This window comes from Balaenoptera physalus, assembly GCF_965194825.1.
Source record: "Balaenoptera physalus genome assembly, chromosome: 5".
NCBI lineage: Eukaryota > Metazoa > Chordata > Mammalia > Artiodactyla > Balaenopteridae > Balaenoptera > Balaenoptera physalus.
Window position 1 is genome coordinate 62008600 of NC_138884.1, and position 16295 is coordinate 62024894.

Consider the following 16295-nt stretch of genomic DNA (forward strand, 5'->3'; position numbering starts at 1 on the left):
AAATACTTCCCTGGGTTCCAAAATATTGAAAAAGTTTGATACTAACTGTTCCTTTAAAGCAAATACAAGGTGCCACTCGGCATTCATATCATGAGTATCGACCTTCTGTCACAGAATATGGATCATAAATGAAGGTGCAGGTAGCTTTTAGATATACTCAAAGGCTGAAATACTGAGTTAAGTTGCTTCAGGAGTTCTCTGAAAGGGACAGAGAGGGGCATGAATCCTCAAATACTTGATTCATGATCAGAAAAATAAATTATTCTATCTAGAGCTTTTATAAAAGTGAACAAAAGTGTCTTTAATTTAACAAGATCCTAGGTTAGGCTAAATTTAATATGCATGGCTTTTAAACATTTTATTCATGCTCAGGAGAAACAAAGAGAAAAGCTTCATATAGTTTTATATTAAGGTAATGAAAAACTAGATAATACAGAGTAATCATTTTAAGGATAGCTCTAAATACAAACATGATGCCAAAATTTGGCATGTGAGGTTTTAACAAATAACATTCACTTTGCCACCTTCATTTTAATGAAAAAAATTGTAGGTCATTTATGTCTAATTTGTATAAAATTTCAAGTTTTAAGATTATCAGATACTATAAAAGTAACAGTTAATTTAGAACAATACAATTTTTATAATCAAAATTTCAACAGGACAGAATTGTAATTTAATTAATATAAGAACGAGTGGGAGTCAATATGTGCATATTATGAAACCAAAATAAGTGGTTTCGCTCTGCTTCTAGTACTCCTCCAACGACCGTAGTCAGCATATATCACAAATATGGTTACAGGAATCCAAAATTATGGATTCAACATTTAAAATTCTGTTTTTAATGCAGATTCATAATACATAATGCAGCCTATTAAAACACTACATTTAGATAACATGCTAAATTTGGTTAAAGATCTAATTTTCTTTTTTCTAACTTTCAATATGGTACTTTGAAATACACATACACACACGTATATAGACATGTATATTCTATACGCCTCAATCACAAAGAATAATTGCCTTTCAATCTTAAAGACAAGTGTGAGTATTGTTAAAATGTATATATATATACTTCTGCGATCCAACTGCATTCTCATAGACACTTTATAAATGTAAAAATGGTCTATCACAGTCCTATGCATTTTGTATTGTAAATAAGGGCTATTGTATCCGTGATGGTGACTGCTGTCTGGGTAATAAAGTATATTTACCCTCATTTGCATAACAGTAAGTCTCCTGGACCTCTGATGGATTTTTCATATGTGGTTTGGGTTTTATAAAAACTGACATGAGAGGCTAGATAACTTTGCCCTTCGCCTACCATCATTCTGTCTCTTTCTACCCTTGCACATATGTGTACCAGCCACACACAGAGTACATACACAAACACACAAATGTTTTCAAAATGAAAAAAACGTCTAACAATACTGCATAGGACATCAAAATGGTAATACAATCAGCAACTTTGCCCGGATACTACTATTATCAAAACATCAGTTATTCCCATTACAAAGGAGTGTCTCCCTCCTCCCCCAATCTCCTTCATAGAACAGTTAAATTTCTCTTAAAGAAAGGGAAAAATGGATGCTTAGAAACATGGTGTTTTTAATCCGATCTAGTCCTCTGGCATACCCTAGAGGTGGTGTATGTGTGTGTGTGTGTGTGTGTATGTTTATGTAAAAATCACATTATATACAATACAATTTTTACAGAAAGCCTGGCAGCTACAAATAAGAGGTAGAACTACTCAAAACTATGTTTCCTGCTGCAGGAAAAAATTCATTTTCTTTACAGTAATTAAAAAAAAGTTTAAAAAATTGACAAAAAATAAGTTGCAGGTTAGACCCCATAATTTAAACAACAAAATCTAGGAAGAAAAATATTCTTCAATGTACTCAACAGATAAGTTCATTAAAGGGTTAAAAAAAGTTGCATAGGAAAAAAGGGACATTCCAGCACTTGCTACAATGATGGCAATAGTTTCTCTAGTGGGAGTAAAGTACCTTTAGTTTTTCTTTTGATAACTCTTAAGAGATTAGGGTTTATAAGCAAGAGCAAGTTAGAATAGCAGCACTTTTTCCAGTCCTGGAGAGTGCTATAAGGGAGAAGGGACTGTCTGGAGGTCAAGGTTTGTTCAACCAGACAGAAAGACAAGCCAGTAAGCACAGCTCCAAAGCTCAAGGTGGAAGTTCCTTCAATATTTTAATAAAAGGTGTTATAAAATCCTTAATACTTTTGTCCTCTGCTTAATAAAGGAAAAGGACAGGGTCGGTGTGTGTCTTGAGAGACAGAGGAATTTGGCTGTCAGAGGACACATTTGAAAGTATAAGAACAAAGAGGGGATTCTTCAGATGTTGTTTATAAGGAACGGTGCACTACTGTCTTGATTTTACCTATGCAAGAGAGAAGCAGAGAGAGCACTGTATTGTTTGGCCAGTGACCAAAAACCAAAACAAACAAAAATTAAAAAATAAACAACCAGACAAAAAACAAGAACATAAACAACAAAAACTGTCAGTTGTAAGAAAGACAAACAGGTTACAATGTAGTTTCTGTTCCCTTGCTCCTCCAGAAATAATCATTGTCTTCAGGCTCAAGTTCTATTCTAATTTGAGGCACAACTTTTACTGGAGTTCTAGAAGGACTAGAGAAAAAGAAAAAGGAAAGAAAAAAAAAGTAAGTAAATCAGAATTCCTTTACCATCTGTCAAATGTTTATGCATTGTACAGAAGTCAAATGGGTCCTTCTTTGTTCTCTTTAAATACTTACTTCCTCTTTCTGTATTAAAAACAAACATTTTTTAAATGGGATGAAGTTACCAAATAGAGTTAAGAATTTCAAGTAAAAATTTCATAAGCTCTCACACCTAGATTAGAAAAAAAAAAACAATCACGAAAGAGGACTTCCAGGTGGGTGACACTGTCAGAAGTTGAAGGACAGAAAGACTGACATGAAGAAAATATTCAGAGATTTCACGATTTTGAAAATCAAGGAGGATCTGAAATCTCTAGAGTTGTGTTAAGAGGAAATAAAACTATTGGAGAAGAGCCACCAGGAAATGCCAGCTACCCTTAAAACAGAGATGATGCTGATATGACAAGAGCTAACACTGATCCTGGGCTTTACCTTAATGATACTGAAAGATTCCATTATTTCTAAGAGTAAGTCGAGTAGGTCTCTTAGAATGTTTTCTACAAGTAAAAGCTGGGATGAGGTCTGGTGACTAGATAATTTATTTAAGATAAATTGTAGAGGATGGAGAACAGGGCGTTCTGCCGATAACCCGCCATTGGTTCCATTTCTGTGGGGTGATCATCCCACAGAATAACGTAAAATACTGGGCTGTCCTTTACCTTGGCATACCGAGTGACTGAAGGAAAGGAATTTTATCAGCATGATGTGTGGCGTTCAAGGAATGTTGGTGATTTTTCCCCTAAAAAAAAAAAATTTTTTTCAAATCATAAATAACAGTCATTGGTAAAGTATAACATTAGAATGAAAATTTTTTATATCTTCACAAAAATGGATGCATCTTTCACAACTGGAAAGAGTAAGAAAGACAAGTTTAGACAATTTCAATAAACACAGTATCAAGCTAAGAATCTAAGTAGTGTGATGAAGTCAAAATCACTCAGTCTCTTTTATTCTAGGTTTTCTGAAATGGGCCAATGTTGTTCTTTTCAGCGAGGGGGCAGGGTAAATCATTCCTAGAGGGTGATAGCACCTACTTAATGTCTAAGACTTGTCCTTGGATTTCCTGCCATGTTCAGCATTCATAATTTTGTCCTGCTGTTATTCATGCAGGTAAAAAAAAGATTTTGAGAAACTTACTTATACTGCAACTCTACTATCCATTTTGTTCTTTCATGGATTAATATGATACTAGAAAAGATTTTAGAATGATCATTGGTATTTTGCTTAAGTAAATTTCTAATATCACATCCACTAATTTCAATGTATCCTTTTAAAGGGTTTTTGAGAAAATGAAGAACAACTAGCACTAAATAACCAACTTGCCACAGACTTTTTCCAGGAGCCTCAAATTCTAGCTGATGATTTTTTTTTAAGCAGCCTTTAAATTGTACTTAGAAGAGCTGTGCTAGGTCATGATGCCAACAGAAGACATCCTTTCATAGTCTCTTTTTGCTATTTAATGCTCTAGAAATGAAAAATGAAACCAGACAATGGTTTGGGGAGCTTGAACTTACAAAGAAAATATTCAACTAAAGCCCGTTGATAGGATTGAGAAGAAAGTAGCCTCAGTCACAAGTTACAGGCTACAGATTGGACACCAAAGGTGAGATTTCCTTAATTCTCTTTTCTTTAAACCAGCCTCCAAGATGGCCCCCAATGCACCCTGCCTTCTGGTATTCATGTCCTTATATAATTTCTCCTCACACTGTACCAGGGTTGGTTTGTGTGACCAATAGAATATGGCAGAGGAGATGGTATATGACTCCCGAGATTTGGTTATAAAAGACTGCAGTTTCTGTCCTGGTTTCTTCTCTGTTATCACTGGCAGCCATGTCATGGGCAGCCCTAAGAGATGCCCATAAGCCAAGGAACTAAAATCTCCTGCCAACTGCCTTGTGCTTGAGCTGGGAAGCAGATCCCCAGTTTTAGTCAAGTCTTCAGACTCAGCTCCAGCTAAGAGCTTGACTGCAATCTCACGAGAGCCCTTGAGCCATTATCAACCCAAATCAGCAGCTCCTAAATTCCTGAACATCAGGAACTGTGGGAGGAGATACAGGTTTGTTGTTTTAAGCTGCTGAGTTTTGTGGTAACTTGTTACATACCAATAGATAACTAAAATACCCATTTTTTCATAAATAGTCATTCATTTCCAACTTTTCTTGGTAACATCTTATTGAAGTTGAAGAAGCACTATCAAACAGAAACGAAAGTACTTCAACTGTCTTGTCCTATAACAAATCAGTATACTTTGAAGTGCATCTGGATCTAAAAGAATATGTTTTCTTCAAATGAGAACTCAAAGTAAAGTAGTTTGGAGGCACTTGCTGCTTGCTATTGGAAAAGCTTGAGATATTCACTAATGTTACTACAGAGGTTTTCACCCTTTTCAAATGGCCTGTTAACTCAATTACAAAAGAAAAGATGACAGGTCAAAAACCATTATACCTTAGCCACCAGGCTATTACCCCAGAAAGACCAGTGCAGTTACAAAGATAATTTTGAAACAGCAGAAAGGGAATGAAGAAATTAGGAAGAAAATGCAAATATCTTATAAGCTATACCCAAAGAGTGGTTGTTAATATTTTATGATTGCCAATTTAATTGAAAATAACAATTATTCCAAATTCTCAGTATTAACAATTGATTCATTGATCTTTGAGAGACCCATTATGCAATTTCTCTTTTGAGCTGATTTGGTCATTGGTGGAAGCCTAAGGAAGACAAACAGTAACAGACAGTGATGTAGTACTAGAAGCTGCCATTCTACATACCAGCAGAAAAAAAGGGAAATCAATTAAAAACATGGTGACGAATTTAGCAATTCAAAGAAACCGGCGATAACTTGGATCAGAGAAAAGATGACCAAATAAAAACTTAAATGGTTATGGATAAAAGAAAAAGGTAAGGAGTGAAGGTCAAGGAATGTAAAAATGAAGTTTCATAATAATTAATGTAAATCTTCACATAGAAAGAAAAGAAAGAAAACAGAGGAAAAGTTAATGAAGATGATAGTCCTAAAGTTTTTTCTCTGTAAGTGCAAATCATATTCAAGCTGGCATGCAAGAGGTTAGTTCTACTCACTGTCGGAAGGTTTGCTATCACTTAGGAAAGGCTGCTGTTCCATGATGTCCATTGGAATTTTAATACTTGGAACTTTTTCTGAGTATGGGCAGTCAGACTGTGAAAGAAATTTATAACAGTTTTTAGAAAGCTTTTACTATACAGACCTCCCTACCTCCCAGTATTGATTAAACCTATCATATTGTCATTTACATTGTACTAAGGAGAACAGCCTTAGATATAATCACTTCTCCTTTGCTGACTTTTCAAGTTTTATGGCATCTGCCTCTCACATTTGTTTTCCTCTCTTCTGAGTTAAGGGGATTAAGTCAATTAAAACTAGAACCACACCAAACGGAGATCACTACAAATTAAACAACTGTAAAGCTTTCCATAAGCTGGATTTACAATCAAATATTTATGGGGGTTAGTTGTATGTGTGTGTGAAGCAAATAATCTCAAGCGTGAAAGACTATAATTTAGGAGACTTCCTAAACTATAATATGGTCTTGAAATTTTTGTTTCCTTTATGCTTTCTGATTCCACCTCCAGGAATATGATGACTTATCTTTCCTTCCAAGACAGGTAAGAAGACTTTTTTCTAATATCTACTCACAAGGGGTCATTTACATAGACTTGAAAATAAACCCTCTCCCTTACTCTAATATTCCATCAGAACTATTTTGTAGTTTAAGGCTCATCTCAATTTGCTTATACCAAATATATTTGGCAACTTAGCAAAACATGAGAAAATAAAGTCAAAAGGAAGGTGCCTATGATGGCCAGATAGGCAGAGAAGAATCATAACCAAAATAAAATGATAAAACCAGGCAGCTAATCATGAAGCTTCTTAAAGAACAGACCACCTAAGCCAAAACTGTAACAGATTTCCACAGGATTATCACTTTACTGTTTGTTAGAATTCATTATATTGAATCCATGTCTACGCCTGGACTCAAAAGATGGAATTCATCTCTTAACTGAAAGTACCAAGGAGATGATGACCTTTAGCTGAAAGGGAAAAAATAGGAACTAGGGGTGAAAGGAAGTAAGAAAAAAATGAATCTTAACATAGAGCTACTACGCACATTGAAAATTTCTTTATGATGAATCTAAAGAGGGTAATGAGCCACAATATTCTTTTCAAAGATTAAAATATTGTACTTCACTTGAAAAAAAAATGAAGATGCCATGTGCCCCTACCTTTGTAAGAATGTCAAGGACAAGTTTTATTACAGTATTTCAAAGTTTCCCCTGATAATAGCATTTATAGATGAACAGGTTGGCAGCCAACCCTTAATCATAGCCTACTGGGAGGGTTCAAAAATGACTGAGCAGCTCAAAATATTGGCAAGCCATAATTTTCACTAATTCTGCTCACAAATATTAGAGTTGGAACTCCCATGCCCTCGTGTGGCTCCCGACATCCATGGATCCCACACCACACGATGCCCAGGTGAACATCAGGACAGCTACATTTCAAATGGAGAACCCCAAATAATGGCCTCAACACACAGAACGTATTACACAGATATACTCTGGCTGGATTCACTGTCTAGGATATATATATAAGCTTGTTTGTTTGTTTGTTTTGGTGGGGTCGGGGGAAGAAGAGAAAGAGGAAAAGAAGAAAACAAGTATCACACATTATCTTCAAGAAATGTGTTGGAAATATGGATTCAAAATGATAAATATTATTAATATAAGAATAGCATTATTTAAATAAGATATGATTTGTTGAAAATCAAATCTAAGACTTAGAAGACCTTCTCAGGAGCTCATTTGATCCAACTTCTGACACTAGAGAGCACTAAATTTAAAACATTCTTAAAAGTGGATATTTTATTACTATTTTTTTCTTAAAAGCCATTAGAGAAGAGGATTCCATAATATTATTTCATACATTTGTAATGTATAATGAATTTTAAGTTTGATGTACATGTACATAAACTGAAGTACTTGTTTTGAAAATTCAAGATGAAATACTGCTTTAATTATCTCAGTATTTCTGGCAGGTTTTTTTTTTTTTTTTGTCTAGAGTAGCCTGGAAATTTATTTCAAATTTTGATTTCTATTCAATGTGTAAATGCATCGTTCTTTTTAATACTGCATCTTAATCTGTTCTGCAGTTTAAGCACATTCTCTCTTTTTCTGTCATCATTGCAAACAGAAAATCTATATACATGTTCTCATTGAAGATGGATGGTGACAGTCACAAAAGCTCCCTCAGACTCTTTTTCTCTTTAGCTAAATGTGCCTCATATATTTAGCCTTTTCTTATTGGATCAATTTATCTGAAATCCAATTTTGTCTGTTGCCTCCCTTCACTGTACTGTTTCCAAGTTCTCCAAAAATAATACAATCAGACAGCCTGACCAATCGAAAATAACCAGACAGGCCTGGATGAGAGTTTTGCCTTTGCCAATATGTGTACACTTAGAAAAATGACTTAACATTTCTCAGTCTAAATTTCCCCGTCTGTAAAACAGGAACAAAAATATACTATAAAGAGCTGCTTTAGCAATTAAGAACAAGGTATGCCTGATCCATCAAAATGATCAAGTACAGAGCAGACACCAAAAATTAACTAGACTCCCATGTTAGAATGAGATACTGGGGATTCCACTAGAATGGGGATACTGCATTGTGTAAAATCTAGAACAAACCTACAAATCTTCATATAGAAGGTGTCATTTTGGCTGTCCTTTCAAAAGGCTACTGAGATAAGCTATTGGGGTGTTTATGTGTGTGTGTGTGTGTGTGTGTGTGTGTGTGTGTGTGTGTTAAAGAAAAGTAAATCCCAGATTTTCTCTTAGCACTGATCACAGACCCCTACTGAAACACCAAGATTTCTGTGAAATGGCTTCCTAAAAAGTGGACATTTTATTTCTCAACTTAGTCATACGATTGCAAGAAGATCACCTAAATTATGACACTGACTGCTACAATTATGTAGAAAGACCCCAAATTCCAATTTCCGCTCCTTTTTATTAGAAGGTTACAGAGAAGTGATCTCAAATCATGTCAAATCCCAATGCAAGGATAAGTACAATAGCAGAGAACTTCGGTTGAGAGCCCACTCAAATAGATACACAGATCACAGGAGGTGAGGTCACCAGCATTTGTCCACATTAGTCTTAAAGTTATGTAAAACTGAGTTATTATCTCAAATTTAAATCCTGGATTATCAATAATAAACCCAATACATTTTATAGCATTACGAAGCAAGCTTCCTTTTTATGTACGAGATCAGAGATTGAAGTTTTTTTAGATATGGTGGGCTTTGTTTTTTTTAGAAGTCATTATATCATTATCAGTGTATTCAGAGTTACAGAAAGACTTCAGAAAATACTTTAAAAAAAAACAAAGAGAGAAAATAAAGGGCAAAGGAAGGTGAAAAGTGACAAGTAGCATGACCAGGTAAACATCCTTGAAATTCAGTCATACATCACACATAAGGGTTAAAAGAATACCATTTTCACATTCGTTTAACTAACTTTGGAATTTTACTTCGGAATTTTAGAAAGCTCCTTACATCGTCATTGTCACTGTCCAGACTTCCCTTCTTCTTTTTCTTTTTCTTCTCATCCTCCTTCTTTTTCTTATCCTTTTCTGGAATGACATCATCGAGGAAGCTGAGGTCGTGCTGGGAGAAGAGGTAGTCCATGCCTTTTCTGACAGCTACAAGTGCCAAGATCTGGAAGAATAAATATAAAAAGTAGGAAAGAACCCATGTCAGAATAAGAAGTCAGAGTGAGTATTAATACTGCCCTAGCAAAGTCAGTAGAAACCTATTTTGTACAAGTCTAGAGTATGACAGAACTCATCTTGCTTGTATGGACTTACATTAAGTAGACCATAAACATCTGCTTCATGGAGAAAGGTGGTTCATAGAAGCCTTACTTTAACTCACTGTATTTTGTTCACTGTACTGTATGATCCCTTCATTTGGAATTTCCATATGAAAAGATTATTTTTTAAACCATTTTCTTCCATGTCAGATTTTTAATAAAATAAAAGTTTCAAGGGAAAAAACAGCCTGTGTATGATTTCTAATTATTCAAAATTAAAACATTACACAGGTTTTTGAAAGTCAAGAAAATCTGTACAACGCATAGTACACTGAGACATCTTCAAAGTATTAATAATGAGGTAGTATTTGAGTTTGCACAGACTATTTCATCTGCTGGGGCAACTTCAATCACCACTATTAATTGAGTCAGATGCTGTGCTAAACTCTTAGACAATATTTTCTCATTTATTCCCACAACAAACCTGAAAGGTAGATGTTAGTATCTATCCAAGAGCGGAGGAAATTAAAGCTTAGTGACATAAGTTAAGTTATCCAAGATCACAAAGCCAGATAAAGGAAGAATACAAAGGGTCCCAGTTTTCTAACTCTAACCCCAGCATTCTTGAACTCTGTATCTTTGATTTTATGAACTGCTCTTGAAGGTATCTTAAAGATGTCTTTGCTCAACAGTAAAATTAGTATGCAGTAGGACTCAGAAGTCCTGGCCCTGCCTGAAATTAACAGTTGTCTTTATCCATATTATGCTGTATGTCAGCCTCTTCATCTCTTAGAGAAATTAATAACATCTGACCTATTGATATTACATGATTGTTTTATGATCAAATAAAAGCTCTGAAAGATGAAAAATACTTTATAAAGGTAAAATATTTTTTATTATTACTTAGCACAGCAATAAGTGATTTACTTGATATATTTCAAATTTATCGAGGTCTAACTTTGTTTTTCCTGGCTTTAGCAAAACTAATACATGGGTAAATTATATTAATAGGCAGATGGAAGTCTTTTCTCATACTCAGTGTGTTTTCCAGTAAGTTAATAGAGTTCTTTTTCAAAAGCAAAACATAAGGGATCATCAAGAGTAAAGATCTGACTCCACAAATACCGTTAATATTTGACACCATTTTTTTCTGCTTTCCTGGAGGAAAAAACAATTACAAACAACCAGTATACATAAAATAAAATAATAATTCTGGCTAAGAGTAAGAAAATTTTTGTAAAAAAAATAAAATATGGTTTGTATATTAAAGTTCTATTTCCAAAGCTACAGGGGAGACAGAGCCAGACCTGAGGTTGGCTTTGTGACTTGTTTCAAGCATATGCATGTGCATTTTCTTGCAAGAAATGTAAGGCTACAGTAAAAATTCAATGATTATTCAAAAAATAAAGTCTTAATTAAAAAGAAAAAAAATAAAAATAAAGCTACGATGGCATTATTTCACACACACAAATTCAATGATGAAGCCAAATACAGAGCTATTGTTTCCTTTTGCCCTTCTTTCACTCGTGATTCAGAGTGGAATGTTAGTTGTTTCACCTTCTTTCTCATCATAACATGGCCAGGAGAGAGAGCCCAGACTTATCCTTAAACTTAGCATGATACAAAGGAGAAGAACTGCAAAAACTAAGCTTCTCGCTCCATTTCTTCCATTCACTGGATGATCTCTCATAAGTTGCCAAACTGGTCCTCTATTATTTGGCCTGAAATGTGCTGTACTCTGTTATTTAGACAAATCCCAATGTACAGCAGTATTTTAAAAATAACTAACGTTACGTGCACTTGTGTCTACCATGTGTCAGGCATTGTGCTATATACTTTATATTCATTATTGATGCTCAGAATGAAAACAAAGACGCCGCTCTCATTTTACTGATGAGTTAATGGCAGCTCAGGGAAGTTCACTGATCAGCACCAACCGGAGCCAGTATCTGAAACTCAGCTGTCTGACTCCCAAGGTCCAGCCTAGACAACCACAGACCTGGCAACCTTAAATTACACCCAATCAAACCGATTAGGTCAAAGCTGAAACAAAACTGGAAGCACCCATAAGAGACACATGTGTCGTCAATATTACAATAACCTCACGGTACTGGTGTGACCTCATGGGTAGGTTCAATTAAAACCATCCCCCCCAAAAAATAAAATAAATAAAATAAAACCATCCCTACCATGACTGGGAAAATGATAGCAGCCACGGTTGACTTGAGGATCCAGAGCAGGGCTAGACAGAGCACCTGCAGGAAAGTGAACAGGTGAACTCTGCGCAGGGGGACATGGCGCAGGTAGATAAAGTCAGGCTGATGCTTCAGGGGCATCAGCAGCAGCTTCAGACGATCCATGAACTGGGGGGAAGAAAGGGAAAGAGAGGACAAGGACATTACTTCAAGAGCTGCAGCACCAAGTCATTTCTTCACGTCTAACTAACCACTAGCGATGTATACTCTACAATTTAGGCAGGCAATGTCCTGGTTAGAGGACACTGGTCAGGGAGTGCAGAAATACAGTCTAACACGGTAAGACGTAGTATGAGTCTTCCAACTTCTGTTATTACTTTGCTGGAATACTATGCAGCTATACGAGATAAAGTGGCCACCAAAGAATAAAGTTTCAAAGCCAAATATAAAATAAAGATGCTCATCTCCTACATTCTGCTTGTATTGTCTGCATCTTAGGAGAGAAGATCTTGTGCCTATTCTAGTAATAATATGCTGAAGGAAGACATCAAACTCGTGTATCTAACTGTGCCTCAGCTGTCTTATCTGAAAAGAAGAGGAGATGCTACATATCATATATATTTCAATAATGTTTCAAGGATATAAAGGAACTATCTGACTTGAAAATGGGAATGCATTGGTATTTTCATAAATTCCACATTATTTATCTATGGCATACCTTAACTAATACATTTAGCAATGAATTAGCATTTCTTTTCAGAGAAAAGCCACATGAACATTGCAGTGAGTTTCACAGCGTCAACAACTAGATACCTGATCTAGGAGAGGCTATTACACTGTCATGTATAAACAGGTACTAAAATGACTACTGAGCGCCTATGTGCCAGGTGCTGTGCTTCAAAGAATAACCGCTGAGTTTACATCAATGCTGATGATAAGGATGATACTCAAGTACCTATCATAGGAACTTTCAGATGTAAGATGCTCACTAAATAGCTGTTGAATTGAATAATTATGTAATAAGAACTCTGAAATAATATCTCTACTTTCTTGCTGGAGGGAAGAGAAAAATGTAAAAGTAAATAGACTATCACAATCTTCTCTTAAGTGATTTCCTATCTAAAGAGTTTTCTTTCTTCCTCCAGAGCTATTTTTGACTGGTAGAAGCATTCCCATTTATAAAGACTGGAGTAACAAAATTTTTTGCTAACTCAGATCTTGCCAAAAAGGTCTAAAAGAAGAAGAGTCAAGAGAAAAGTAAAGAGAAAAGGTGATAGGGCAACACCACGGCAGAATTTAAGAAATCCACTAGCTGTCCCTTCAGCAAGGGATTTTTTTCCCCATTGTTATGGAATCGCTGATTTTTTCCCCTTTTATTTAACTTAATAAACATGTACTAAGCTCCAACCACCTATTACACACTTAGAACACATAAAATCAAACTTCTGATCTAGACTGACTTATTTAGGCCAAACAAAAATAAGAACTATTAATTTGGGGACCGTATTTGTTTCATATTTTTCCATTTAAAGTAATAAAGAATATTTAAAATGTCAGGTAAAAATATTTTTACACATTTATACTTCCCAAAAGTTTCATGGGCACAAATAAGCCCACATTCACATTCCTCTAGTTACATGTATGAAAAACCACCTTGTATTTTGTAATAAATATCCAAATGGTGAAGAACTCTACTCAATGGACCTAAACAAGGAAAAATAAAATAGCCTTTTCTCTTTTTGAGGGTCTGGCCAGTTGCCCAGCTCCATCTGACTCTAAAACCAAATTAATCTAAATTCAATAAATGAAAGCAAGGACTATTACGAAGGGGTTTAAATAAATTCTTATGATGTTCACAGAACATGCAGTCTTTTCCCATTAAAACATCACTAAGTGCTAAATAAGGCTACAGTTAACAAGGTGCCAGAAAGCAGCAGCAGTACTTCCAGTTTCCTGGTGCCAATTAAATTAAACCTCAATTGAAAGACAAAGTCCCTTACAAAGTTTCCCCTAATGATTTTTTAAAAGAGGGTCAGTTTTATCCAAGATGTGACAGCTGAAGTTTTTGACGAAGGTAGCACATTAACCACATTGACTTGATTCTTTTATTGGTGCAAAACTTTTGATCAATGATCTCAGCCATGCGAAAAGCACATCAAATAAGAATAGTCTGTTCTTAGTATAAGGTAAAGGCAAATGGATAAACAGTATCTCGAGAACACTGAAAGGTTAGATTTCCATCGAAGGAAGGAAGGAAGGAAGGAAGGAAAGAAGGAAGGAAGGAAGGGAGGGAGGGAGGGAGGGAGGGGGAAGGAAGGGAGGGAGGGAGGGAGGGAGGGGGGAAGGAAGGGAGGGAGGGAGGGAGGAAGGTCAGAGATAGCCCTCTCACTTTCCTAGTCAAATGGCTTCTAACAGCTTATTTCAAGAATGGGTATGTATGATAACATTTTTTAACACAAGCTAACTTTGTTAATTAAATCAGGAACACAGGTGAATGGTGGAGAAAGTAGAAAATAAATGCATTTTAAAAACTCAGCAGTTAAGGATTAGCACTTTTCTTCAATGATCTATTATTGGACTGTTTTTAATACTACTAGAAGAATATGACTCTGCTGAGATTGCTATGGAAAACTTACCTGCACACCATTAAGAGATGCTACCCCCATATACAGGAACACGCCATAGAGTACAGGCATGGGAATAAACTAGGATGGAAAAAAATTGGAGAAAGGTTTAGAACAATAATAATAAAAACAGTAAGAGAGAGCGATAGTTTAAATAAAGGCTAAATCTGAGACTAAAAGATAGGACTTAATAATACAGTGACCACACTGTGCTTAACTCATCATTGATAAACTTCTCAACTCTTTGTACCAGTCAGCAACAAAGGAGGGTGAAGGAGACTCAATTTTCATTTGATTCTTGTTTGCATTTTTTTAACAATTAGAATGCATGACCTTAAAAATAACTTTTTAATGGGAAAAAAAAGTCTCTGTTATCCTTTCCCCTTAAAAGGAATGACCACGTAAACTAGATGCATGCAAGGACGGTGAAGCAGAAAAGAGAGGTGGAGGGTTGCCCCACTCCGGAGACCAAAGTCCTTTCCCAATAGTCTGTTGACTTTTCGCTAAATAATTTTCACCAAATGATCTATCAGCTCGGTGTATAAATGCCTCTTTCAATTAAGTAAACATCAAACAACTGTCCCCTTTCTTCCTCTTAGGAATATTAAGAGGACTAATTAATGAGAACACTGCTTGAAAGGAGCATGGAGCATCTGGAAGCAATTAATTACACACACGGATTAATACACATCTTTAAAAATGGAATTAATACATTTCATGCATTAATTAGCAAGAGTCTTGTACACTAGCGTGAAGTGTTTTAACAATGGGAAGTTCCAAGACGATGTTCCTAAGTTTCGTCTATTCGTAGACCTTTGAAATGTCTCTAGTACTGTGGAAACCAAGCAAATCAGGGATGACTCTGTTTCCGGGAAGTCTTCTATCTGAACAACAATAAAAAAAAAAGGGTTCTCAAGCTTGGATTTTGAAAAGAAGTTCAAGTTCAGGAGTTTTCAAAGCTCAAATACTAAAACCACAATCAATTAAGTCCAATCTTACCAAATCTGCACAAAGGAGACTGCTGTAGCCAGAAAACAGTATAACTTTAGAGTAATTTTTAAAGAACTATCACATGTATTAAGAAATTGAAGCACAATTTCTATCAGCCGCTCCTTGTGATCACCTCAAACAGTTCTGTATCTGAGACCCTTTGGCTACTACTAGAGAAACAGTAAATTCCAAAACGGGTCACAACTGCCTCTAATTGTTATTGGTTAGCTGTAAAAATTGTTAAACGTATATGGAATAAATATACTTATTTATATAAAACATTGCATGCTTCTTCTAAAAAAGACTAACAATTTTAACATAGTTAATTTGATCTTGAGCTCAGAAAAAAAATAGATGAGATTGAGTGTTGAAGGTGGTGGGAGGGTCAGTGTGAGTGGCAGGGACGCCGTGTGGGCTGTAATACCCAACAGTCACCACAAAGAGGTGAACACATTACATTCAAGCCACTTACGCTGGGACATGTGCCTTTATTTCCTTTAAGAACATGCGTGTTTCCATTCCCAATGATGCCTCCGTACAAATTTACCAAAAAATACAATAGGAAACTAACAAAAAGACCCCTTCATAGTTTTGACTTATTTCTTAATTTTTAAAACATCTTCTATAGACAAGGCCACTTCTATTCTTCCTTAATATATGAAGATTTCTTACCATGTCATTTCTAATTTCTTGGGAAGAAATGAAAGGTGGAAGGGGAAAAAAGAAGTATAGAGCTCATGGGAAACTAGTTAGAAATCCTGCAGTAGTTATTTTTTAATTTGAGTGTTTTTCTGACTTGAAAGAAAGTAATCATATAGATGATCTTGGGCCTTAGTCCCATCCCTCACTTAAGCTTAGTTAAGTATTTTCTCTAATGTAGTTCTAACGCCAGAGTGAAGGCAACTTGTGCCTTGGTGCCTAGGTCTGTTCTCTCTGAACGG

General features: G+C 35.5%; 1 protein-coding gene across 9 annotated transcripts in view; it reads right to left on the bottom strand.

The window, feature by feature from the left end:
- Positions 1-516: 516 nt before the first annotated feature.
- The window catches only part of SLC4A4 (solute carrier family 4 member 4), a 437388-nt gene continuing 421609 nt past the window's right edge, over positions 517-16295 (bottom strand). For 8 of the 9 annotated variants that reach the window (XM_082463732.1, XM_082463733.1, XM_082463734.1 and 5 more), the window contains 6 exons: positions 14377-14445; positions 11735-11908; positions 9290-9451; positions 5776-5872; positions 3354-3433; positions 517-2644 (listed from right to left, as the gene is read on the bottom strand). In XM_082463732.1, coding sequence (XP_082319858.1) covers positions 3390-3433; positions 5776-5872; positions 9290-9451; positions 11735-11908; positions 14377-14445 — 546 coding nt within the window. In that variant the 3' untranslated portion in view covers positions 517-2644; positions 3354-3389. The remainder of the gene's footprint in view (positions 2645-3353; positions 3434-5775; positions 5873-9289; positions 9452-11734; positions 11909-14376; positions 14446-16295) is intronic. The other variant, XM_082463737.1, reaches the window with a different exon arrangement.